This window comes from Mustela erminea, chromosome 10 (genome assembly GCF_009829155.1).
Source record: "Mustela erminea isolate mMusErm1 chromosome 10, mMusErm1.Pri, whole genome shotgun sequence".
Taxonomy (NCBI): Eukaryota; Metazoa; Chordata; class Mammalia; order Carnivora; family Mustelidae; genus Mustela; species Mustela erminea.
Window position 1 is genome coordinate 109,517,034 of NC_045623.1, and position 24,264 is coordinate 109,541,297.

Here is a 24,264-nt window from a genome sequence, read left to right on the forward strand (position 1 = left end):
CATCTCTCCTGGTCAACCCGTAAGTGCCGAGTGCGGGAGAGACCTGAAAAGCCTTAATCTGCGCCTGCGCTGGGCTCCGGGAGCCCTTCCTGGTTCGGGCCAATGTCACGGACCCCTCTGTTCAGCTGCAGGCCCTCGAGGAGCAGCGCCAGCCCGATGGCACAGAAGGCAGCCCCCCTCTTTACTCAGGATGACACCCCCTTGCGGCACAGCCCGCGTCCTCGCCCGCCCCATCGCCGGGAGGGCAGAGCCCCGAGGACACGCGAAGGGGAGAGCTCACTCAGCCTCACTGCCCTTCCTCCGGGGGCTCCCCGGCACACCGCCTTCCCCTTCCCCGCGCCCCCCACGCTGCGTGCGCAGGGGGTGCCGAGAGGCCCGCCCTGCTGTGGGCCAGGCCCCGCGATACCCTACTTCGTGCTGACCGCGCCCCGTCGGGAGGGCGGCCCGGGGTCTCCGCCGCGGCCGAGCCGCTCCGCAGGGGAGCGACAGAGGTTCCCTCCCCGGGCTCCGCACCGAGAACGGCACCAACAGGAACCTTTCGGAGGCCGGGTCCCTCCGCGGCTCCTCGCCGGGACCCAGCGCCGGCCTCTTGCCACCAGCCCGGACACAGGGCTCCGAGAGGCCGCGGCGGGGACGCCCCGGGCCTGAGGCGGGAAGCGCAGATTCCGCCCCCCGCTCCTCGGGGCACACGTTCTCGCCCCCCGGAGGAGCTTTTGCTTTGCCTTGGCCGGGCCTTGTCCGGTCACCTAAGCTAGTCGCGGGCGGGAGGTCACACGGGCGCTCGCCGCCGCCGCCGCCGCCCCGCACGGATCCCGGCTCGCGCGGCGCAGAGGCAGCACCGCAGCGGCTGCGCAGCCACGCGCTGGTTCGCGTCCTCGCGTCTCCTAGCAACGCCAAAGATGGCGGGCGCGCATGGACTCCTGGGGAGTGTAGTTCTTCTCCTTCCCGGCTCGGTCTGGGGCCCGGCCATTAGGACCCGGACGCCCTAGCCTACACTTCCTAGGTTGCTCCGCGCGCCTCCCATGGCCTCGCGAGAGCTCTGGGCCGGAACCCATCCGGGGAGAGGGGAGTTCTCGCGGGGACTGCCGGGAGCTGTAGTTTGAAGCTGGGAGTCGCGAGGCCTGGTACCGGGATGGAGGCGGCAGAAAGACTACAAATCCCAGGGAGCGCGGCGCGACCGCCCGGAGGGCGGGGGGTACGAAAGAGGAACGCGAAGGGCGCCGGGGTGAGTGAGGGGCCGGGGGCGCGGACGGCGGGGCCCGGGGGCGGACCGGGGGCGGGCGGGGGGCGGACCGGGGGCGGGAGCAGGGGAAGGGGCGCAGGGGGGCGGCCTTGGGGGCGCGGGCGCCGGGGCCGGGCGGTCTCGGAGGCGGCGCGGGGCGCGGAGCCGGGACAAAGGCCCGCGGGGACCCGGCCCCCCTCGGGCTCGCGAACGTCCCGCAGGTGCAGTCCGCTAAGGGAGCTCGTCGGTGGCCGGACTTAGGGGCCCCCCCACGTCCCCGAAGTCGGGGAGCCCCAGGAGGCCGCGCCCTCGGGAGCGAGCCCGGGCGGCCGAGGGAGGCCCCGGGTGCCCGGGAAGCCGTCGCCTGGCGGGCGCTCTCCCCGGTAGCCGGGCTCTTGCCGGCCAGTGGCCGAAGCCGCCCGGCTTGCGTCGGGCGGGGGGCGTTCGAGGGGTGCGCTGGCGCCGCGACGCTCGGAGGAGGTGGCCCGAGTGCGTGTGGAGACCGGGGCTTCGGACACGCGGCTTCTCGGGCTCTCGCGGCTTCTCCCCCAAAACTGGTTCTGAGCCGCTTCGTCGGCGAGACTCGAAGCTGCCTCACTTGGCCCCGTCGGGGTGGTTTGCTCTGCGGAGGGGCGGCCTGGGCTGGGGAACGGCCCACCCCGATGGCTCCCACTCCCACTCCCACTCCCGGGGAAGCGCCGCTGGACAGGAGTCTCTGGTCAGCCAGAATCTTAATGGCCACATTGTTTTTAGAAATTCCTAGCAGGAAGTAAAATCTGAATTATCCGGAAAGTTGGTTTTCCTAGCACGTGCGCACCCCGACCCCCGCCTTGGCGTGTTCCTCCCCAAAGCAGAGCAAACGGATGTCTTGGTGGGTGATCCCGAGTGGACTGGTCCGCAGGCAGCACCCAGGACCCCAGAGGCACCTCCCAACCCTTCCCTTCCTCTCGTGTCCAAGGTGAGCCGCGACTGGTCATGTAGCTCATCGGAGGAGGGACTGTGGTCACCGACGCCCTGGCAGTTCCGCATCCCCAAGGCCAAGGATGCCGGAGTGGTTTTCCAGCATGCAGACCCCCCGGCCCAGCTCCAGGGCTGCAGACCCCTCTCAGGTGTGTGGAGCCCACGTCGTGCTGGGCACTGGGTGCCCACATGCCATTCCTGGCGTCTGCCATGCATGTCAGCTGACTGGAATGTTCCCTTACGTCCAGGGAGGTCGCTGGCAGTGTTCACTTTCTTTTTTTTATTTTAAGATTTTATTTATTTACTTGACAGATGGCACAGAGGCCTGCAGAGAGAGAGAGGGAAGCAGGCTCCCTGCTGAGCCGAGAGCCCGATGCGGGGCTCGATCCCAGGATCATGACCCGAGCCGAAGGCAGAGGCTCAACCCACTGAGCGTTTACTTTCTATCACAGCGTGAGATGGGATGTTTATTTTTTTATTTTTATTTTTAAAAATATTTTATTTCTTTATTTGACAGACCAATGACAAGCAGGCAGAGAGGCAGGCAGAGAGAGGGGGGAAGCAGGCTCCCTTGCCGAGCAGAGAGCCCGATGCGGGGCTCCATTCCAGGACCCTGGGACCACCACCCGTGCTGAAGGCAGATGCTTAACGACTGAGCCACCCAGGCGCCCCGAGAGGGGATGTTTAGATCGAGCAGCCAAGTTCTTACTTTTTCCTGAGAGTCAGACTCCATGCTTGCTTCCTCTGTTTGCCGAGAGAATAACCAGCAGTAAGTTCTCTGATGGGGGAAGGTCCGGTGGGCCGGCCTCGTGCCCCCAACAGTGCACGAGACCCAGAGCTGAGGACCCCCCCTCCCCCGCCGTCCCCTACTCTGCCGTCCAGCCACGGCTGCCGAAGGCGGGGGTCGGCGCTGCGGAGAATACTTCTGTGGTCACTCAGGCGGGGCTCCTGGCTGGAGAGCTGGTGTACGAGGTGGTCCGGTCAGCACCATCCCTTGTTTGCTGACCACGCGCAGCCCGCCCACTTCACCCGATGGGCCATGTGTTCAGAACCGCAGGGACCTGGAGGCTCTGTGTCTTCACTCAGACTAATCCTTGTAAGGAAAAGTGAGCTGCGAGACAATTTTTGTACAATTTAAATTCTCACCAATTCTTTCATTACCACGTAGACACGTTTTTACCCAATTCTCTAACGTTCGGGCTCCAATCCGATTTTTGAAATGAATGGCGTCTCTTCAGTTGGTTATTGAGGAGACGCCCGCACAGGGAGACACGTAGGCCCAGTTTGCCCAGTTTTGACAGCCGCATCCAGCCGTGTCACCTGCACACCTGTCGAGACAGAAGACGTTTCTGTCATCCGTGACGGGTCCCTCGTGGGTGGGCTGAGGGGTCGTGTCCCCCGGATCCACGCTTGGAGCCTCCCAGAGCTTTGGTGTTTGGAGGCAGCTTCGGGAGGTGATGGTGGTTAGACGAAGTCGTGCGGGTCGCTGCGTGGTGGGATTAGTGCCTTTATGAGAAGAGGGAGAAACTGCTCGCAGGCCCAGGGGAGGGCGGGGGACACAGCCCGCAGGCCCCACCCGCACCAGGAAGGGGCCGCGCCAGATGCGGGGTCTCTGGACTACCCCCCCCCCCAGCACCTGGGCCTCAGCCCCAGGGTGATGCTGGGTTGGTGCTCCTGGGATGCGCCCGGGTGCCCTTATCAGTCCTGTGAGGCAGTTGGTGGGGTTTCTGGGCTTGGGCTTGTGTGACTAAGGGGTCCTTGTACACATTCTCTATGGTGTGTTTTTCTTTCTCTTGGGAAAATCCCTGCGTGGGACCCTGCCCAAAGGGCCTGCTCAACAGAGTGTCCTGGGGGCCTTAATCTGCATTTCCTAGAGCTCAGTGGGGCTGAGCACTTTTCCTATCTCTTTTCTGAAACGTCCCATCAAGGCTTTTGTCCTTTTTAAAAAATTATCAAGTTGTAAAAGCGCTTTTTTATCTTCCGGGTAACAGCTTGTCGGATCATACTGCAAATACGATCTCCCGGTCTTTGACTTGCTTATTCATTTTATTAGTGGCTTATTTTACAAATACACTTAAAAATCTTGGGAGAAGTTCTAGATTGGCAGAAAAGTGGCGGAATGACCAGTTTTCTCTCCTATCCGCATTTAGGGCAGCGCAGAGCCTTTGTGGAAGCTGAGAAACAGCAGTGCTAGGACCCTGTTGCCTACACTGCCGACTTGAGATTTCACTCGGTTCCTTGGTGTCCCTGTCCAGGGCCCGCAGCGCATTGGGTGGCCCATTACCTTCGTCCTTTCTGGGATGGGCTGGTGTCTTGGACTCTCTTGTGTTCTCACGACGGTGACAGGTTTGAGGAGGGCTGCATAGGGGTTGGGTCGAATGTCCCTCATTCTGGGTTTGTCTGTGTGTTTCGCAGTGGGTAGAGGGGGGTCGTGGGTTTGGGAGAGAACACCCTGGCGGTGAGGTGGCCCTCGTCCAGGCTGTCGGGGGGTGGCTGGCGTCTGGCGGACAGCCTGGGGGACGCTGGTCCGGCCACCTGGTCCGGGTGCTGCCTGCCGGGTGTCTGGTCCCCTCCCGTCTTCTCTGGCGGCCGCCCAGTGAGGCAGTCGCCCTGCCCGGGGTGGGAATGAGCCGAGACGCCCGCGGTGGGGTGGCGGCAGGGAGGACTTCGGGAAGATGGCTTTCTCCGGCCCCTCTCCTTCCGCCGGCCGGGGCTCCGGGGTGTTGGACGTGTGCTGCGGGGACGCTCCCGCGCTGGTTTCCGGCGCACGTCGTTCCGGCGGGGGCCGTGGGCGCGCCTTCTCGGTTGGTCCCGGGGGTCTTCCCGCCCGGCTGGCGCTGCCGCATGCTCCAGGTTCGTCGCGCCTGCCCCAGCCCCAGAGTCCGCTCTCCAAGGGGCCCGGTTTCCTTTACTGGAGGACGGTGTGTAGGAGCCAGGATCTGGGCCCCGGCGTCCCTGCCGGCAGGCCTCCCGGCGGCCGGGGCTGTGCTGGGTGTGTGTCTGTGACCTGGAGCCCGCAACATGCTTGCCTGCGACCTTCCCGTCGGAACCCGCGACCTTCCCGTCCGAACCCGCGACCTTCCCATCCGAACCTGGCTCCCACCATCGCCTTCCAGTTCCTTCCTTGCTTGCTTGCCTTCTGTCATTCTTTCTACCTGGGGGCGGGGGCGGCAGAGGGAGAGAGAGAATCCCAAGTAGGCTCCGTACCCCACACAGGGCTCGGTCCCAGGACCGTGAGGTCACGACCTGAGCCGACATCAAGAGTCATCTGCTGAACCAGCTGCGCCAGCAAGGCAGCCCCTGACCCCACCATCCATTTTCCTGTCTGTGCAGCCCAGCCCGGCCTCCGTGTGCACGGGAAGCCGTTTCAGAATCGGTCCCCCGCATTCCATCCCCACAAGAAACGAGTTTACTGACTAGAGGACAGTGTTCGCGTGTGGTCCTCTTCACCTCCAGCCTCCCGGGCAGACGTCGCGGTCCAGACGTGCCGAGGTCAGCGCCTGGTGCCCGTCGCCTCCGCATGTTGATGCCCCAGACTTCTGACAGTGGACGTCAGTGGCCACAGTCCGTCTTCCGCCCTCAGATCCCTGACGTGCTGTTTAATTTTTTTTTGTATACATTAAACTTTATTCTCTGTGACATACGCTTTTATAGGTCTTGAAAAATGCATAGTCTTGTATCCACCATAATGACGTATTTTTTTTTTATAATGGTGTATTTTGATGAGAAGTTTTTGATACTGATAAAGTTTAATTTATGGCGTGGTTTTCTTTTTCAGTTCATGCTTTCAGTGTCCTTTCTAAAAGTCTTTGCCTAAGCAAGTCACCAAGATGGTCTCCTGTTTTTTCTTCTAGAAGCTTTGTAGATTTGTGTGTGTGTGTGTTTATCTGAGTGTGCGTCTAGTTTTTATCCCTGTGAGTAGCCCGTTGTCCGGCACCATTTGTTGCAAAACTATTTTTCTCCATTGAATTACTTTGGCATCTTGTCAAAAATCATCTGTGTTGTTTCTGGATTCTCTGATTTGTTACATCGATCTGCTTGTACTTTAATCAAGCCAACTGTCTTGTGACTTTGTAAGTCTTCAGGTGAGTCATGTAAATCCGCTATGTTCTTTTTAAAAACTGCTTTGGTGGGGCACATGGGTGGCTCAGTCGTTAAGTGGCTGCCTTCTGGCTGCCTTCGGGTCGTGGGATCGAGCCCCGCCTCAGGCTCTCTGCTCAGCGGGAAGCCTGCTTCTCCCTCTCCCTCTGCCCCTGCTTGTGTTCCCTCTCTCGCTGTGTGTCTCTGTCAAATAAATTACAAATCTTTGAAAAAACAAAACAAAAAAGAGCTGCTTTGGCTCTTCTAGGTTCTAAGCATTTTTTTATAAAAGATTTTATTTATTTATTTGACAGAGATCACACGTAGGCAGAGAGGCAGGCAGAGAGAAGAGGAAGCAGGCTCCCGCTGAGCAGAGAGCCTGAGGCGGGGCTCGATCCCAGGACCCTAGAATCATGACCTGAGCCGAAGGCAGAGGCTTAACCCCCTGAGCCACCTGGGCGCCCCTAAGCATTTTCTTGTAAATTTTAGTATTGGCTTGTGAAAAAAAAAGAATCAGCTTGTAAATTCCTCAAAATAAAAGGCTTCTGTAATTTTGATTGGTACTAGGTTAAATATAAGATATGTAGGGACAGCTTACATCTTAATAATATTGAATTCTCTAACCCACTGACATGGATTAATGGTTATTTCCGTTACATATAAATGGCGCATGTAATATACACCGTAACGGCATGTCCTTCCCCTGTTAGATGTTGAATTTCAGCAGTGTTTTCTAGTTCTCAGTATCTAGGTCTTACATATCTTAAATTTATCCGCGGGAACTAGCTGTTTTTGCACACCGTTGTGAATATTTAGGTTTCATTTTCCAATTAGTTGCTGGTACATAGAAATAACAGTTGATTTGTATATTGACTTTACATTCTTGGAACATTGCTAAGTTCACTCATCAATTACACTAGCTTTTTCCTGTAAATTTGTTAGGGTTCTCCACGTGAATAGTTGTTCCATCTGCACCGAGACAGCGTGTTGGTTTTCTCCCCTTGCTGCGTTGGCATCCACAGGACAACATTGAAGACAGATGCTAAAATTAGATACGCATGATGTCTTCAGTCTTCAGGGGGAAATGTCCTGTATTTCGTTGTTAGTATGATGTTAGCTACAGGTTTTTTATAGATGTCTTTTATCAGGTTTGGTGTATTTCCTTCTAGTTTTAGTTTGCTGAGAGGTTTTTTGTTTTTTGTTTTGCTGAGGGTTTTTAACATTAACTTTCTTCAGAGGAGTTTAATCAAGTCTAGTCTCAACATCACGTTGGCCGTGCACTGGGTCCCATCCAGAGTGACTGATCCTCGAGCAGCCGCAGCAAGAGGAGTCGCTCGAAGGGAAAGGACAGTCAGTAGGTGCTAATTATGTTGTGTGTGACCCAGCTGCTGGATGATCACACCAACACTTTCCCCCCAGTTTTTACTTACAGTCTAGTTGGTTAGCACAGTACTGGTTTCAGGAGTAGAATCTGGCGGCTCCTCACTTGCACAGAACACCCAGTGCTCACCGCGGTGCCCTCCCGAGTGCCCTTCCCCTGCCTAGCCCATCCCCCACCTCTCTTCATTGGCCTCGGTTCGTTCTGTCTCTCAGAGTCTCTTACGGTGTGTTTCCCTCGGTTTCCCGCTCTCCCATATGATTCCGCGTTTTGTTTCTTGAGTTCACGCGAGTGAAATAATTTGGTATTCGTCTTCTCCCCGACTGACTTACTGTGCCCCGCGGAGCACAATCAGCTCCGTGTCCTTGCGGACGGCAAGATTCCCTTGTCTTCGGTGGCCGAGTCCTGTCCTGTCGAACACACACCGCATCAGTCGCGTTTGGGCGCTGCTCGCAGACTGTCTGCTGTTCGCGACGCTACTAGAAATATCGGTGCCTGTGGCCTTCGGATCTGCATTTGTGTATCTGTGAGTGAAGAGTCGTGCCGTTGCTGGGTCATAGGGCGATTCTGTTTTTAACTCTTGATTTATTTATTTATTCATGGGGTGAGGGGCAGAGGAAGAAAGAGAATCTCAAGCAGACACCACCACCCCCCAACCCTGCTCCGAACCTGAAGCCCAACACGGGGCTTGAGTCCAGGACCCTGAGATCATGACCCGAGCTGAAGGCAGAGGCTTAACCCACTGAGCCACCAGGTGTCCCTATTTTTAACTTTTTCAGGACCCTCCACACTGTTTCCCAGAGTGGCTGTGCCAGCTTGGGTTCCCACCAACAATGCATGTGGCTCCCCTTTCTCCACAGCCTCGCCAAGGCCTGTTGTTTCTTGTGGTGTTGATTCCGGCCGTTCTTGACTGGTGTGAGGGGGCATCTCACTGTGGTTTTGATTTGTATTTCCCTGATGATGAGTGATGTGGAGCATCTTTTCTTGTGTCTTTAATCGTCTGGATGTCTTCTTTGGAAAAATGTGTATTCATGTCTTCTGCCCATTTCTTTTTCTTTTTTTTTTTTTTAAAGATTTTATTTATTTATTTGACAGAGAGAGATCACAAGTAGGCAGAAAGGCAGGCAGAGAGGGAGGGGGAAGCAGGCTCCCCGCCGAGCAGAGAGCCCGATGCGGGGCTCGATCCCAGGACCCTGAGATCACGACCCGAGCTGAAGGCAGAGGCTCAACCCACTGAGCCACTCAGGAGCCCCTTCTGCCCATTTCTTAACTGGATTATTTGTTTTGGGGATGTTGAGCTTGATAAGTTCCTTACAGATCTTGGACAAACACTTTATTTTTTAAAGATTATGTATTTACTTACTTGACAGGGAGAGAGCAGCAGCAGAGGGAGAAGCACTCTCCCACCAAGCGGGGAGCCCGGCTGGGGCTCAATTCCAGGGCCCTGGGATCATGACCTGCGCCAGAGGCAGATGCTTAACAGCTGAGCCACCCAGGCGCCCCTCAAACAAACACTTTAAAGCAGGTTTAATAACTATATTCAGTGAGGTAAAGGATACACTCATCTTGAACAAAAATATAGGAAATCTCTGTAAGGAAGTAGGATATGTACACACACACACACACACACACACACCTTTAATGAGCCAGATGGAAATTTAAGAACTGGAAAACAGAGCGTCTGAAATGAAAACTTTACTGAATGGTCATAGCAGAATGGCAGTGACAGGAAATGGTCGGTGACGCCAGAGATCGCTAGAAATCCTCTCGTCTGAAGGAAAAAGGGGGCTCGGTGAGGGCAAGTGTCTAGCCCATGGGTAGTTACAGAAGGAGAGACGCACAGTGGGGCAGAAGACCTACGTTAAGGAACATGACTAAAACCTTTCCAGACGTGGTGAAAGACATCCAGGAGAAATGGAATAGAGTCACACTGAGACACATCATTTTCAGATCATTGAAAACTTAAGATCAACTTTGAAAATCTTGAAAGCAGAGAAAAGCAACAGATCACGTACAGTATAGCATTGTCAAGACTGAATCAGGGGCCACAGAGGCAGGAGGTGAGTGGCACCGCACCTAAAATATTAGAATTCTATACCCTCCAAGAGTGAATGCTAAATAGAAGTATTTTTGGAGAAAGGGCAACTGATAAAATTGGTTGCTGTCAAGCGTGCACTGCTAAAAATGCTGAAGAAGTTTTTGTAGCCTGAAGGTCAGCAGCAGAGAGAAACTCGGATCTCATGAATGAGGGCGGGCATCAGGCACAGTAAATGTTGGGGGACGTGTTTTCTTTTAAGTGTGTGCGTCTTAAAAAATTCAGACATTTCTCGTGTATGGAATGTATGCTGATGTAGCAGGCGGGACAGTTGTGGCCCCGAGAGCGGTGAAGGGCACGAGAGCCTGTGGGGTTTCAAGGCTTCTGCGCTTAGAGGCAGCCGTGCCGCACTGTCCGTCGGTGGGGGAGAGGGTGCATGGCGCAGGCCCTAGAGCAGCAGCTCTAAAAGTACGCAAAGGAGCCCAACCAAAGAGCCGGAAGATACGCTGAAGGGAGTTCTCGAAGTTCTCCCCGTGGTAGACGGGGCAGCAGCTTCGAAAGGTAAAACAACACTTGCCTTGACGCCGCCGTTCTAGTCCTGAGTATCTCCCAAGAGAAATGAAGACAATGTCCGCACAGAGACACATACAGAATTGTCCACAGAGCTTCCCTCATGGCCTCTGCAGTCCAGAAACAGCCCCGGCGTCCGTCAGCAGGTGGGGGGCGAAGGCCACGCTGTCACGGTCACCAGAGTCACCGCTCAGCCGTGAGGGGAGCGACGGGCCGCTGACTCTGAAGACGACTGGCTCGGTGCCGGGCGCAGAAGTGAGCACGCGGTGTGGCTCGTTGGCGTCGGTTCGAGACCGCGCAAGCTGGTCTGCAGGGGCGGAGGCCGGCCCGTGGATGCGTGAAGCCAGGTTGGAGGGCGGGGCGGCAGAGGGGCTCGGGCTCCCCCCGCAGTGGCAGGGACATTCCGCACCATGTGTCTGAGCTCGCCGGTGGTGTGCTTTAGATGGCCGCGGCCGGCTTGGGGCAGTTTACACCCAGGAACATCGACTAACTGGCAGATGAAAGCGTTGAGTAAAATCTGGGACTTCTGAGGGCGCCGGGGCGGCCCGGGGTGGGGTGGGGGGGTGGTTCAATGCGTTAAGCGTCTGCCTTCAGCTCCGGTCATGAGCTCAGGGTCCTGGGATCCAGCCTCAGGTTGGGCTCCGAGCTCAGCAGGGAGTCTCCCCACCTCCCTCAGCCCCTCCCCACTGCTTGTGCTCATACTCTCTCCCTCCGCCTCAAATAAAATCTTTAAAAAAATAAATCTTGGACTTATGATTTCCTGAATTGAAAGGGTGTTTTATGACTTAGTATGACCCTGGAGATGCATCTTACCACAGAGTGAACTGAAGGGTCCATGACTGTTAGGGTTTCCACGAGGCAGGGAGAGCTGGTCTCTGCGGAGCACACGTGAAACAGACAAAAAGGAAGAGATTTGATCCCAGCCTGGGGTGAGGGTCTGTGCGTCTGTGCGTCTGCGCAGTCCGCAGTTGTTGCCCAGGAGAAGGGAAGGCGCATTCTGAACCGGAAGGCGTGAAGAGTGGCCGGGGAGGGGCGCTTAGCAAGGCCTGATAGGTCGCTCCTGCTTCTGCAGGGCTAGGACAGAACCGCAGCCCTGCCCCAATATGGAGGTCACGCATGTGTCACCCTCCCCATGCCCAGAATCCTGGGGCCCGTAGTGCAAGGAGGCTGTCCGACACCTGTGGCGCAGGGGCTCTTGCCCAGGGCCCCCCAGGCTGGAACTCCCCCGCTGCCTGGTCCTGCGGGCCCTGAGGCCGGTGAGGGAGGGGCTTCTCGCTTCCTGGCCCACCGTGAGTTCCTTGCTGACCCACTTGCTGCCGTGGAAGCTTCGTCTCCAGGAACCTGAACGGGTTCCCTGAGTCACAGCTCTTTTTGTCGAGTAAGAAGTCTTTTTAGAGGTGGCTTTCATACGTCCAAATCTTAGCCGGCTGTGTCGCTGAGGGATTAGGATTACGGTCACGGTGTTGCAGGCCAGCAGGCATTTGTCGAAAACTTCATTTACCGCAGGGTCTGTGCAGATTAGTTTTCTCTGGCCGCATTAGGAATGTGACAGCTTCAGTCCCAGACCACACAGGCTACGGGGTTGGAGTTGGCTGGTGTCGCGAGACGCGCCTGGAGTGCGTGGGCTCATCTGCGCTCCCTCGGCCTCACTCCGGAGCCATCCTCAGTCGCGGCCCCAGACAGCGCTTCCATCACCCAAGATGACATCGCGCCTGCCGTTTCCAGGACAAGGGCAGGGCGAGCAGTAGCAAATGATGAGGCCGAGGCGCCCCGATGGGCTTGTGTTGGCCCCGGGGCTGTCTCATGGCCGAGGCGCTCTGCCTCTTGGTGAGATGCTTGAATGGGCGTTTCCCTAGGACAGAGCGAGATGACAGGTGGACAAGTCCTCCGAGCTCCGGCGTCGAACGCCCGTCTGCTTCGTCCTTTCAGGAGGCAGTGAATGGCTGAGAGCTTTGGACCAAGGAGTGAGTCCATCCAGATCCAGAGGGGTTGAGGACAGCGCCTGCAGCCCTCAGCTCTGGGGCCTCCTTCCGGTAAGTCGGACGAGCCTACCAACAACGGGCCTCACCGTCTACCGTGATTCGCAGGCCTAGGACCAGGGGTCTGCGGCTTCTTAGTGATCCCGTCCCGCCTCTGGATGTCTGCAGCTCCCATCTCGGAGGGCCAGGTAAGGGTCCTGCTTCTTGGCCCCCGCCTGGTGCCCCGGGAGGAGGCACCCGCATCTGCACGGTGCCCCCGTCCGCACGGTGCCCCCGTCTCTTGCAGACCCGGTGTTCTGGAACATGGCACTCCAGCGTGCCGTTCTCCTGGCGGGCCTCCTGGTGGAAGTTGCCAGCAAATCCTCGGAAAGTGCGGTAGGTGTCCCATCACCCAGGGGCGTGAGTGCCAGGAAGTGACGTCGGAGTCCTTTCTGGAGGCAGTGTGCCCTGCACCCAGAGGGGCCTCACCTTTCAACCTTTGGGGGTCACTGTTGCCCTGGCTCTGGGGACAATTGACTGTGGCCACTCTCGGGGTCAGAGAAGCCCGTGCCTCCTGGAGAGGAGCAAACACATGTTCCCCACCTGCTGCCCACTCTGTTTTGCTCCAGAACCTTCTTGTTCTCTTTGTCAAATGGACCCTGTTGCTGGAGCTGGAAAAGGGCCCCTGGCACTGAATGCAGCCTGTAAGCTGCCTGCCCAGCTCGGGGTGGGGGGAGACTGTGTGCTCTGGGCAAGTGGCAGCATCAGGCAAGGTCTGCCCAGGCCTCTTGCGGCCAGGTGTCCTTGCTCTCCTGGGCCGGTGACACGGGTATGCTACGCCCGGCCGCGGCCACGTCCACCCAGCCACACATCATCCAGGCCTTCCAGAGGATGGGGACTTCCAGCCACTCTGCCTCTGCCAGGGGTGGGGCAGTGGGATGGCCGGAGTGTCCCTCGTGGGCTTGACCCCAGCCATGAACTGGCCTCGGACCTCTCCTGTGGTGGTGTGGATACTCCACACCATTCCTTAGACACCCCTCACTGCTCCCTGTGTGCATCGTAAGAAACAAAAGTTCAGCTGTGATAGATACACACTGAGCCAAGCTTCTACCGGGAACCCCTCAAGTCTGGTTCTGTAAACGCCAGAGCTCGGCACGTCTGTTCCCCACTTGGAGCCTCCTTGGTACACGCAGCAGGCGTGAGTTCCTGCCCCACAGGCTGCCCTGGTCTGAGCACTTCCTCTTTGGGGACCCCCCTGGGAACCCCTGCTGGAGGGCAGCTCCAGGGGGCTGAGAATAGGATGACCAGGACCTGTGGGGTGACTCCTTTCTGGGCAGCAAAGGGCAGACTTGCCTTACCAGGGAGGCCATAGGTGCATGGGTTTATCTTCATATTTTATTACAGTCTAGAAAAACATATGTTTCCTTTTCCTGAGAAGGAGCCCACATGTGGAGCTGGAGTGTGGGGTTTAGCACCTCTAATTGTTTAATTTTCAAAGCCGCCATTTGGCAAGTGGTGGGTAACGCGCAGGCACACCTTGTTCTGTCGCACTTTGCAGACGGTACGCGACGGTACGCCTTTTACAGACGGAGGGTCTGGGGCCGTCTGCTGTTGCGCACCCCGTGGGTGCCCTGTTTCTGCTGCAGGTGCTCATAGCAGGTGGCACAGCAGGTGGCACAGCAGGGCTCACAGCAGGTGCTCACAGCAGGGCTCACAGCAGGGGGCACAGCAGGGCTCACAGCAGGGGGCACAGTAGGCCTCTGTGCCTCGTGTGGAGAATCCTTGCAGCGGTTCAGGCTTCTTCATGACCGTCCTGTTGTTAGGGTGACCAGTGATCAGTGATTATGACCTGCTGAAATCTCGGTGATGGTCAGCATTTTGTAGCGGTGAAGTATTTTAAGTTAAGCCGTGTACCTTGTGTTCTGGACGCAATGCAGTTGCGCACTTCAGAGACTACAGTATAGTATAAATGTAACTTACATACACTAGAAAACAAAAAACTCACTTGATTCACTTTATTGTTTTCTGGAACGGAATCCACGGTGTCACAGAGGTTTGCCTATAAATAACGTTTTGGGTTGAAATGCCCCACCTTCTACCCACTTGTGGTCCATGGGGCTGAGTGGCGGTAGCTGTGCCCCAGACCCCAGAGACCCGCCTGCAGGAAGGGCCATAGTTCCCAGCACGTCCTAGGCGAGGCCTGAGTGGTCAGCCAGGCAGACAGTGGAGGACACTGCCTGCATAGACCAGAGCATACCCACAGTCTAGGCAGTATCCTTAGGACCACTCCCTGCCCCACCAGGCTGCCCCAGCCCGGGGCTCTGGTCGGCCTCACTGAGTGGGCCCGCGAGGGACCCCCTTCCTGGCTTCTGGGAATCTGATGCTTAGGAACATGCTTGTTTATTCCGTTGTCAGACACTCACTGGGGACCTGAAGTCCTGTCCCAGGAAGTGTCCATGTGGGGTGGCTACGTGTGCTCCCCTTGCTCTGGCTAACAAGGGATGGTCACCCAATTCAGAATTTAGAAGAGGCCAGAGCTGTGGGCACTGGACCCGGCTCCTGCGGTAACCTCTGTGGGTGCCGTTTTCAGCCTGGCCTACTTGTCTGCCCCGAGCCCCCAGCCGTGGGGGCTGGGAGCTCACCGCCCTCTCCCCTCTAGGGCCAGCAGCCTGAGTGTTGTGTGGACATGCCGGATGTCAACTCCACCTGTGGGGGCACAAACCTGTGTGGTCCAGGTAAGCTGCTTTGCACCAGCCGACCTTGACTGGCCTTGGTGACAAGGCCAGTGCTCGCGCGAATGCTGTGGAGGTCCCCTTGGCTGGTGTGAGCAGGTGGGCACGCAGTCCCCTCAGGAAGGACACTGGAGGTGCCCGGGATGTAGGCAAAGGGCCAGGAGCGTGGGCAGAAGCAGCGGGACAGTGACAGGACCCCCTCCGAGCCTCCTTCCCGGCTGGCTCTTGGTCTCTGGTGGGGAGTGTGTTTCCTCCTATGGCATGGGCGACCTCCACGTGGGGTCTCTGTCTCCTGCTCCTCGGGGAAAGGAAGGGAGGCCAGGGCCCCTCTTGCTCCTGCTTCTTTTAAGTGTCTTCAGCTGGAAATACTTCTTGTGTGCAAGAGGCGTATTGTGGTTTCCCTCAGTCCCCCACTGGAAACTTTATTCTCAGAACGTTTCACATATAAAAAGCCAAGCTGGGGCGCCTGGGTGGCTCAGTTGTTAAGCATCTACTTTCGGCTCAGGTCATGATCCCAGGGTCCTGGGATGGAGCCCCGCATCGGGTTCTCTGCTCGGTGGGAAGCCTGCTTCTCCCTCTCCCACTCCCCCTGCTTGTGTTCCTTCTCTCGCTGTGTCTCTCTGTCAAATAAATAAAATCTTTAAAAAAACCCGAAAAAGCCAAACTGCCGAGAGAGTTGGATTGAAGTTTGGAAGTTGTGAGATAAGTGACCGGCAAAGGGGGAGAAAAGGTGTCGATGGAACCAGAAGAAAAGCCCGGGTGTGAGCCCACCGTCCCGCGCCTCGCCAGAGGGGCCTCTCGTCCCGCCGGCTGTCAGTCCCGCGCGGTGTCGGGAACCCGCGGGCAGGCGGCCTCCCCGAGCAAGGCCAGCAGTCGGGTGTTGAGTAAGAGGCATTTCTAGGGAAACAAAAGAAAAATGGTGGTGGTTGGAGCCAACTTGAAGTCTAGTGTTCCTGCAGGGCCGTCGGCTAAGTGTGCGCTAGACGTCGGCGTCGAGGACGCAGAGGCAGGTCTGACGAGTTCGGGCTCGCACCCAGGGTCCCCGCGGAGGCCGTGGGGCTGCACGTGGACTTTCTCGGGCCCGCAGGGGAGGCGCTGAGGGGATTTCTCCGGAGTACGCGTCCTCACGTCCGGCCGCAGCCCGCAGGCGCTGGGAAGAGGGCACTTTCAGTTCGTACTGATGCCGCGTCAGGAGGGCGGGAGGAAAGGGAGGTGGTCGTTGGGAGAGTCGTGGACGGTCACAGCGAGACGCGGGTTTGCTCGCGAGCGAGGCTGGCCTCCCCCGCGCGGCCGCGTACGCGCAGCCAGGACGGTGACTGGCCACTTGGGCGCTCCGAGTCCGCCTCGCTGGGCCTCTCCGCAGGGGTCCTAGATTGGACGCCCGAGGCCGGGAAGCCAAGCCAAGGCCCGGCCATCAGACCTCACCTGCAATACCTCTGGGTTCTGGCGGATTCCTCGCTTCTCAAGGTCCCGATAGCCTCAGTTTCCTGGACTTGCCTGGAGGTGACCTGGTTCACCTGTGAGGCTGAAAAGCCAGTAAGCCCGGAATTAGTAGTTTTTCAAAGGGGCTTCTTGGCTTCATAATGAGCTCCTTAGTCTTTCTGGTCACCGGTGCTGGCTCTCTAGCTGTCCCTTGTCCCTGCACACAACAGCCCAGCCCGGGGCCTCTAGGAGGTTGGCAGCCCTGGGCAGCTTTGCCCAGTCACCACCCCCGCACCCCACCGTTCCCAGGTCTCTGGTGCCCACAGCACCACAGGCCCTGCTGTGGTCAGTCTTCGGCCCTGCCATCCCCTGGTGTCCCTGCAGAAAGGCCTTCATCTCACAGTGACACACTGTGTGTGGATTAAACATCAGGAAAATTCACCATGAAGGATGTGTGGCCTGTAGGTTGTCTTTGGACGCTGCTGCAGGCGCAGCTCCAGGATCCAGGTCCAGCTCGTGCCCGCACCCAGCGCTCATCGAGCTTGTGTCTGCCCAGCCACTGGGCTCAACGTGGGAGATGTGAAGGAAGAATCAAGGCGTAAGACACAATTCCTGCCCTTAAGGGGTGCCCTGACTGGTCAGCAAAACGGATGGTCTGCAAACCGCTGGCCAGTGGGAGCCGCGCTGCTCCCAGCGCCAGGGGAGGCTGAGCTGCTTGTGGTGGCATCTGTCTGGGACCTCCCCAGGGATGGGGGCAACAGAGGGGCAAGGGTCACACCTGGACTGGAGACAGCACCAGCGAGGGGTGTGGGCCTGGTCCCCTACAGCACCTGTGGAGGCAGGGGAGGGCCCAGTGGCCGGGCTGCCGCAGCCCTCTCCAGAGCACAAGGCCGTGCACAGCACCTGTCTTGGGTTTCGGGCCGTCCGGGTATTTTACAAGACGTGCGGGAAAGGAGCCCACGGGAGCCCCGGGGACGAGAGCGCTCTGCGGCTCCTGTCCGGCGCGTCCTTCTTGGAAGCAATGTGCCATTCCACCCAGACTTCCGGAACGCGCTAGTGAGCATTCTTGAAGGAAATCTGTTTCACAATCTCAGACTGCGGACAACCCCCACAGGCAGGGCCTGACGCACTGTCGCTTTCACAGGCTGCTACAGGCACCAGAACGAGGACGGCAGTGTCCGCTGCGTCCGCTGCGGGAACGGCACCCACAGCTCTGAGTGCAATGGCCGCCCCGTGGCTCCCCCCACCGGGCCCACCTGGCCTACTTCCCACCGAGGGGCTGCGTCTCCAAGTTCTGGAGGAACAGGTGGGACCTGCCCTTCCTGTCCCTGCAGCCACAGGTGGCCCACTTTCCCTGGACCACCGTCCATTGAGGAGACCCCCCCCCACCCGGTCGCCTCTCTCCCCGCAAGTCCTCTTGTCCGTGCAGGACAGCCGTGGGGTGAGGGCTGCTCTGTCCCCACGGCCTCTTCCCTCTCTGGTTTCCGGCCCATGATTCCCCACTGCGCGGTGTCTCTGGCTCCCTGGGAATCTTCAGCAGTGTCCCCGTGCGTGGTCTGGACCTGCCCCGGGGACCAGCTGCACTGATGGCTCTGCTCCCCCACAGTCGCTGGCTGGGGCGCCCAGTTCCCGGTGAACCTGAGCACAGGGACGCCCGGGCAGCCAAATCTCGGTAAGTCTCTGGCTCGCCCGGGGAGGGCAGGGCCTGGTGGAGGAGGGGGTCGCCGTCTGCTATTTCCAGTGCACGTGACCACTTACGCTGGCCTCAGCAGGGCCACCACCACGGCCAAGGTCATACTGCAGCCCAGGCAGGAGATCTATGGACAGGGACCCGCCTGACCACAGAGCAGGGCTGGTGGAGTCGGCAGCCCTCGGGGCTGGGGTCACTGGGCACAGGCAGGAGGCCCTCACACATGCCCCTGAGCAAGTCTAGTGAGTGGAAACCCTGAGCTGCGCACCTCACCCTTTGCCCCAGGCCCGGCCCCCCCAGCACCCCAGTCCGTGGGAGCTTAGGACGCTCAGTTGTCTGGCGATGGGAGGGCGTCCTGAGGCCCCCTCCCCCCCATCCCCTGAGGCTCCCCTGAGGGTATTCAGACTGCAAACACCGCATGCCGGGCGAGGGCGCCCACCACAGCCTGGGCCTCATGGGGAGGACACAGTGCCCACCTCCTGCTCGCTCTGTCCTCAGCTCGCATCCCGGCCTGTCTGATGTGTGGCCCACCAGCCGTGGAGGCTCGGCCGTGCCGCAGGGGCCACAGCAGTCAGGGAGCAGGTGACCAGGTCGCAATGGGGGCTGTGTGTCCCCCAGTCACGGCGCCTTCAGCGGAGGGCATGCATGTTGGACCTGGACTGAAGGCTCCGGCTTTCTGCACAGGTTTCAGGACCAGACGCAAGTGGCCTTGCGCTGACCTAGACCACCAAGGCCACCTCCAGGGCAGCCGAGTTTTAGGGTGGGGTCGGCGCAGATGGCCCTGACCTTCAGTAACACCGTGCTGGGTCTGGTAGTAGGGGCACCAGTGGAGGAAGGCTGCCAAGTCTGGTTCCAGAGCCCGTTTCCAGGGCAGCAAATTCGGGGCAGGACTCACGCCCCCTAGACTTCAACATAGCAGTGGCCGCACCTCATGCCTGTGTCTCAGGGCCGGAAAGCTGCCTCTCCACAGGTATCTAAGAGCACTTGCCCCACAGTTACCATCCAGAGCCCCCAGCCGTGGGCCCGCCAGCCCATCCTGACCCCGTGTTGTGAAGAGGGGCAGGCATCATGGCACCAGGAAGGCCATCTAGGGACAAGGAACGAGCTGCAAGAGGCAAGAGTGTAGTGGGAGCCCCTGCCTGTGAGTGGAAGGCCTTGACCTGGCGTGCCGGGGATGTGGGGCCCCGTGGTCTGTGCCGAGGGAGATGGGGACCCCAGGGCCTGGCACCCTAACCCCTCAGCACCCCACCTCCCTGTGACAAGCCTGAGGCCGAGGGAGCCTGAGCCCCTCAGACCCCACAGCCAGGCGTCTGGGCCTGCAAGGGACCCGAGCCCCTGGGTGCGGAACCTGTGAGGGCACAGGCGTGTTCCGGGAACGGGGGTCTGGGGAGGCCCTCTGAGGCCCACCCAGGCTTGCCCAGGCTTGCCCAGGCAGCCACTCACTTTGCTCGCAGGGAGCCCTCAGGTGGCGGCCTCCCTCTTCCTGGGGACACTGTTCTTCAGCTCCGGCCTCATCCTGTCTGTGGCTGGCTTCTTCTACCTGAAGCGCACCAGTAAACTCCCCAAGGTGTTCTACGGAAGAGGCAAAGGTACGCGGGACGGTGCCAGAAGGATGCTGGGCAGTGCACGCCCCCTGTGGGGCCCCGGGGCCTGCCTAGGGGGCACAGAGAAGCGGGGGCTGGGGCCGGGGTGCCAATGCCGCTGTCCAGCCGGAGACTCCTTACAAAACAGGAAGGGACCAGCTTGTTCCGTGGTCCTTGTGTCTGAGTAAGAGGGGTGGCCTGGCTTAGGGAGGCTCCCGTGTGGACCCCGTGCGTTCTCAGGGCGAAGGTGTTGGCGTGACTGCACTGGGGGCCGTCACGGCAAGGCTGCTGAGCGGGCTGAGGCAGGCGACGTCTTGGGGCCACCTGCCCGCTGCTTCCCCAGCCAGCCCACCCCGGGAGTGGGGGACCCTGGGGTCCCTGCCACCCTAGCTGGCTCTGGTCCTGGATGCCGGACCTGCCTCCCTCTGGAAGAGGTGGGCGTCACTCCTGCTGTGCCCTCGGGGTGCCAGGCAGGTGGTCCGGCCTCCAGCGTGGACTCTTCCATAGACAGTGCTAGTGGGTGAGAAGCCAGAGCCTCCTCGTCTGGCCTCCGGGAGACCCTGTACGCCCACCCAGAGCCAGCACTGGGTGTCCCCTGGGGCCTTGGAGCGCCCTGGGCCTGACCCAGGCCGGTCGGGACGGGTCCTCCTGGGTCAGCCCAGGGCGGCTGCTGCAGGGGAGTGGCCATGGGGGTCCTGGTGTGCCAGTGTGGTGGCTGCGGTAGACCCTCTTGGGGCCTCTTCTACTGAACACCCCCAGAGCTGGGCTTGGTCGGCCTAGGCGGCCACCAAGAGCACAGGGACGCACAGCAACCTCCCCAGTGGAGGGGAGAGGAGGGCCCTGCGGGGGTCTCTGCGGCACGGCCCCAGCCTTGGGTCTCCCCTGGGGCTGAAGGCGTCCTCGTGCCTGTGTTCCTGGTGGTGCCGGAGACCAGCAGCAGTGTGCCTTCTGAGGGCCGGCTGGTCGCTCTGCCACGGGGCCCGGAAGGTCGGCTCTCCCTGGGGTGCTTGGGGGTCCCCACCCCAAGAGCAGATGGGCAGTGTGGCTGGACAGCCCCGGGTCCTGCCGGGCGCTCGTGCGGAGGAGGGACTTGGGCCGAGCCTGGAGTGGGGGAAAGAGCCTCTGCAGGTCCCGTGGGCCCGCCAGGCATGGGACCCCGGCCCCAGGTGACCCCCGTGTTTGCCTGCAGCCCCTGCCCTGCAGCCTGGCGAAGCTGTAAGTAACCTGGAAGGACGGGCCGAGCGCCCCGTGTCGCGGGCCCCGGGCTGGGGGCCGCCCGCTCTTCTCACTCTGCCTTTTCTCCTTTGCAAGGCCGCCATGATCCCTCCGCCGCACCCCTCAGGTATGTCAGCCCTCATGGCAGGGGGGAAACTTCCAAGTTCTCCTGCCCTTGGGGTCGGCCACTCTCCAGGGGCGCTGCAGGGCTGGGTTCTATGGGCGCCTGGCCCTGCAGCTCTCAGGACATGGGCCGGGTCCCCCCCAGCCAACCACAGCTGTCCTACCTTTCCCTTAGATTCCTTTTGATTCCTGACATTTTATTCCTGACATGTTGAGTCTGTTGGGAGAGAATGAGAACCCCCAGCACAGGGTCTGAGGCCACCCCGCAGCCTGCGCGTGGCCCTCACCAAGTCCCAGCTCTGCCTGGGCGGTCCCTCCAGGGCGGCTGGTACTTCAGATCACTGGGTCAGACGTGCCCCACCTCAGATGGTTCCAGGAGTAGACGCGCCTGTCAGCCCTGTTCCAGACGGCCCCGTGAGCACAGAGAGGTTAGGGGACTGGCCCGTGGTCGCCAGCTACAGGCCATGGAGCAGGAGTCTCCTGGCCTCCACGGTCTGTGCTGTTGCTGCTGTGCGCAAGTCTGGAGTGGGGACAGGGGAGGATGTCCCTCTTCTTTGGGGACAAGGCTAGATCTGCTCTGTTCTAGAGAATACTTGTCTGATTTCTCTAAGCCAGTACCATCTAGAAGCATCTCGAATTTCCCTGGGTCAGTCCCCCAGGGCCCCCGTAACGACGATCACAGGCCCGGGCTTGAAGCGACAGAAACGTCCTCTCTCTCAGTGCAGGAGGCCAGAAGGCAGAAGCCGAGGTGGGGGCTGGGGGGGCACTCCCTCCCGAGTCTCCGGGGGAGGGAACCTCCCGCCTCTTGCGGCCCCCAGTGGCCCTAGGCGTCCCTGGGCTGGTGACCACTTGGCCCTGTCCTCACGGGGCTTCTCGCGGTCTCCTCTCTCTGCTCCCTCACGGGAGGACGCTGGTCGCTGGATTTAGGGCCCCCCCAGATAATCCAGGAGGATCTCATCTCAAGATCCTTAATCAGTCTCCAAGTAAGGTCGCACCTGCAGCTTCTGGGGCTTTGGACATGGGTTCATTTGGGGGCCACCCTGTGTGCCTCACGGGATGCATTGCCTCTGTGTCTTGTGAGAGCAAGGCCCTCAAGCCCAAGCCTCAGGCCGAGGTGCTTGGGTGCAGGTCACTGGTGTCTGCGATGAGTGAGGCCTTCATCAGACGCTTTCCGAAGCAGCAGCAACTTCGCTCACAGCCTGGGGCTCAGTGGGACCTCCTCCCCTCGACGGCTCTGCACCCCGCCCCTAGGAGCTCTAGGGAGGGCCAGTACCCGGGCCCATCCTTCCTGTCCCGGCCCCACTCTGACCCTGCCTGTCTCTGACCCTGTTTCAGTGCGGAAGCCGCGTTATGTCAGGCGCGAGCGGCCCTTGGACGGGGACCCAGGCTCCACGGCCGTCTCCTCGGTGGAGGCCCGGGTCAGCAGTGTCTGACCCGGGGACCCACCCACAGCTCCGCACACCGCCTTGGAGAGAAGCCGGCACCCGAAGGGCAGGTGCTGCCTGGCGAGGCCTCGGGACAGGTCTGGACACAGCCCCTGACTCAGCGTGGCCACCTCCTGGCCGCAGATGTGGCCACAAGTGCTTCTGCCCACCCCCCGGCTGCTCCGTGAAATGGCCTGGGAGACTGCGGCGGGCTCGGGGGTCTGGGTCCCTCGGGAGAGACCGCTCCCAGCAGCCAAAGCCTGTGAGGCCTGCTGGGCTGCTCCATGCCTGGGAAAGCTGGGGGCTTGGCCCTTCGGCCTTCCCAAGCCCACCATGGGCAGACATCCCCGCACCACCAGGCCGGTTGGCCTCCTGGCGACCCCTCTGGGTTGGTGTCCAGGCATGGGGAGGTGTGATTTGAGCACTGGCCCCTCCAAGGCTGAGGCGCCCACTGGGCTGTCCTATAGCCAAGGCCCCACCCCCCCGACCCCCAAGCCCAAGACCACCACACGCTTCTGGGAGCTGCAGAGGCGAAGTTCCTGGTTTCTTACTGGCTTGTGTCAGTTTTGAGCAGAAAAGGCAGAGAGACTGCCGTCCTCCTCTGTCTGCAGCCCATGATCCGCTCTCCGTGCTGGGCCCAGGAACGGCTCTGGCCTGAGCTGCTGGAGATCAAGGCCATGTCCACCCAGGGTGACATTCACCTGTGACTTCTGCCTGGGTAGTCTGGTCTCAAAGGGCCTGTGGAGGGCCATGCTGGCCAGTGGTCCTGCCCCAACTGCCCCAGGCCTGGAGACGCATTTCTGGCCCCGGCTGGTTACACACAGACAGGAGAGAGCAGCGTTTGTGGCCATCTCTCACACCGGGCTCGGCACTGATCTTGCCACGTCCTCATTCGGGACTGATCTCTGTCCTTCGGCGCCTGGGCCTACGCGCTCAGCTCCTGTGTCCCTTCCGCACCGTGACGCCTGTCCCAAGCGTTTCCTTGAACCACTGGTCCAGCGGCTGAGAGGGCGCACCAGCTTCCAGTCAGAGTCAGTGAACTAATCCGGGCTTTCTCCCTGCTCCCGAGTTCACCTGCTCAGCAGGCAGGAAGCCCCCACCTGCCCTACCGTGGGGGCGCCTGTCAGCCAGGCCGACGTGGACTTCGCTTCCCCAGGAGCAGAGACGTGCTGTCCTGGGGACCGCCTCTCGTTCCCCTGTCCCCTCAGTCTGAGGAGAAGGGGACCCAGGAGGAGGTGGGGAGGCCAGCTGTCGGTCCCCATCAGCTTCAGGGACCACGGGGAAGGGCGAGGACCCTCCACCGCCGATCTGCGCCCATCTGGGAGGCTGGGCTTGGGAGCCAGGGGAGAATGGGCAGGACCCTCCAGATTCCCTCGTGTTCTGTAGCCCCTTGAGGTCAGGCTAGCCTGTCCCATGCTATGGATCCTCGCGGGGCGGGAAACAGTCATGGGAAGAGATTCCCTTGTCCCTGTTCCCACCTTTGCACCGAGCATGGCTGCTAATCTGGGGGACAAAACAGGAAATGCAGAGCCTTGAAGCAGGTCCAGCCCGCCAGGCCCTGGAGGCCAGGCCAGGCACGGATGGGGTCTCCCACCCCAGGTCCTCTCCATCTCCCGCCACCCTGAGGTACAGCCTGGACACCCAGGGTTATTCCAACATCTCCCTGTCCCTTCCCCAGAGACCCCCCCCCAGCCCCCAGCCTCAGCTTTGCCCCACCCTTGGCAGCAAAGACAACTCTGAATCTGACCCTACAGCCCCCTTCAGCTTCACACTCGAGATGTGTTCCCCCGACCTTCAAGGCCTGGGGGCCTGGTCTTTGGGGCCCTTGGTCTGCCAGCATCCCCCCTGCCACTGGGCATCCCCTGCGCCTGG

At 60.0% G+C, this 24,264-nt stretch overlaps 1 protein-coding gene across 22 annotated transcripts; it reads left to right on the forward strand.

Moving 5' to 3' along the window:
• The first annotated feature begins 1,044 nt into the window (after positions 1-1,044).
• On the forward strand, positions 1,045-23,494 carry C10H1orf159 (chromosome 10 C1orf159 homolog). 22 transcript variants are annotated; one of them, XM_032360993.1, is made up of 12 exons: positions 1,066-1,225; positions 12,175-12,209; positions 12,333-12,412; positions 12,511-12,599; positions 14,863-14,938; positions 17,502-17,663; positions 17,964-18,029; positions 19,502-19,636; positions 20,820-20,972; positions 21,584-21,716; positions 22,304-22,490; positions 23,111-23,493. In XM_032360993.1, exons 4-12 carry the CDS (start codon positions 12,528-12,530, stop codon positions 23,396-23,398), a joined length of 1,272 nt encoding a protein of 423 aa, XP_032216884.1. In that variant the 5' UTR covers positions 1,066-1,225; positions 12,175-12,209; positions 12,333-12,412; positions 12,511-12,527; the 3' UTR covers positions 23,399-23,493. The 22 variants fall into 22 exon arrangements, 20 of the variants coding, with proteins under 20 accessions (XP_032216896.1, XP_032216897.1, XP_032216894.1 ...); XM_032360996.1 differs by having other exon boundaries at positions 1,070-1,225; positions 12,175-12,412; positions 20,820-20,845; positions 20,942-20,972; positions 23,111-23,492; XM_032360997.1 differs by having other exon boundaries at positions 1,072-1,225; positions 12,175-12,412; positions 20,820-20,845; ... (1 more) ...; positions 21,620-21,716; positions 23,111-23,492.
• Positions 23,495-24,264: the final 770 nt, after the last annotated feature.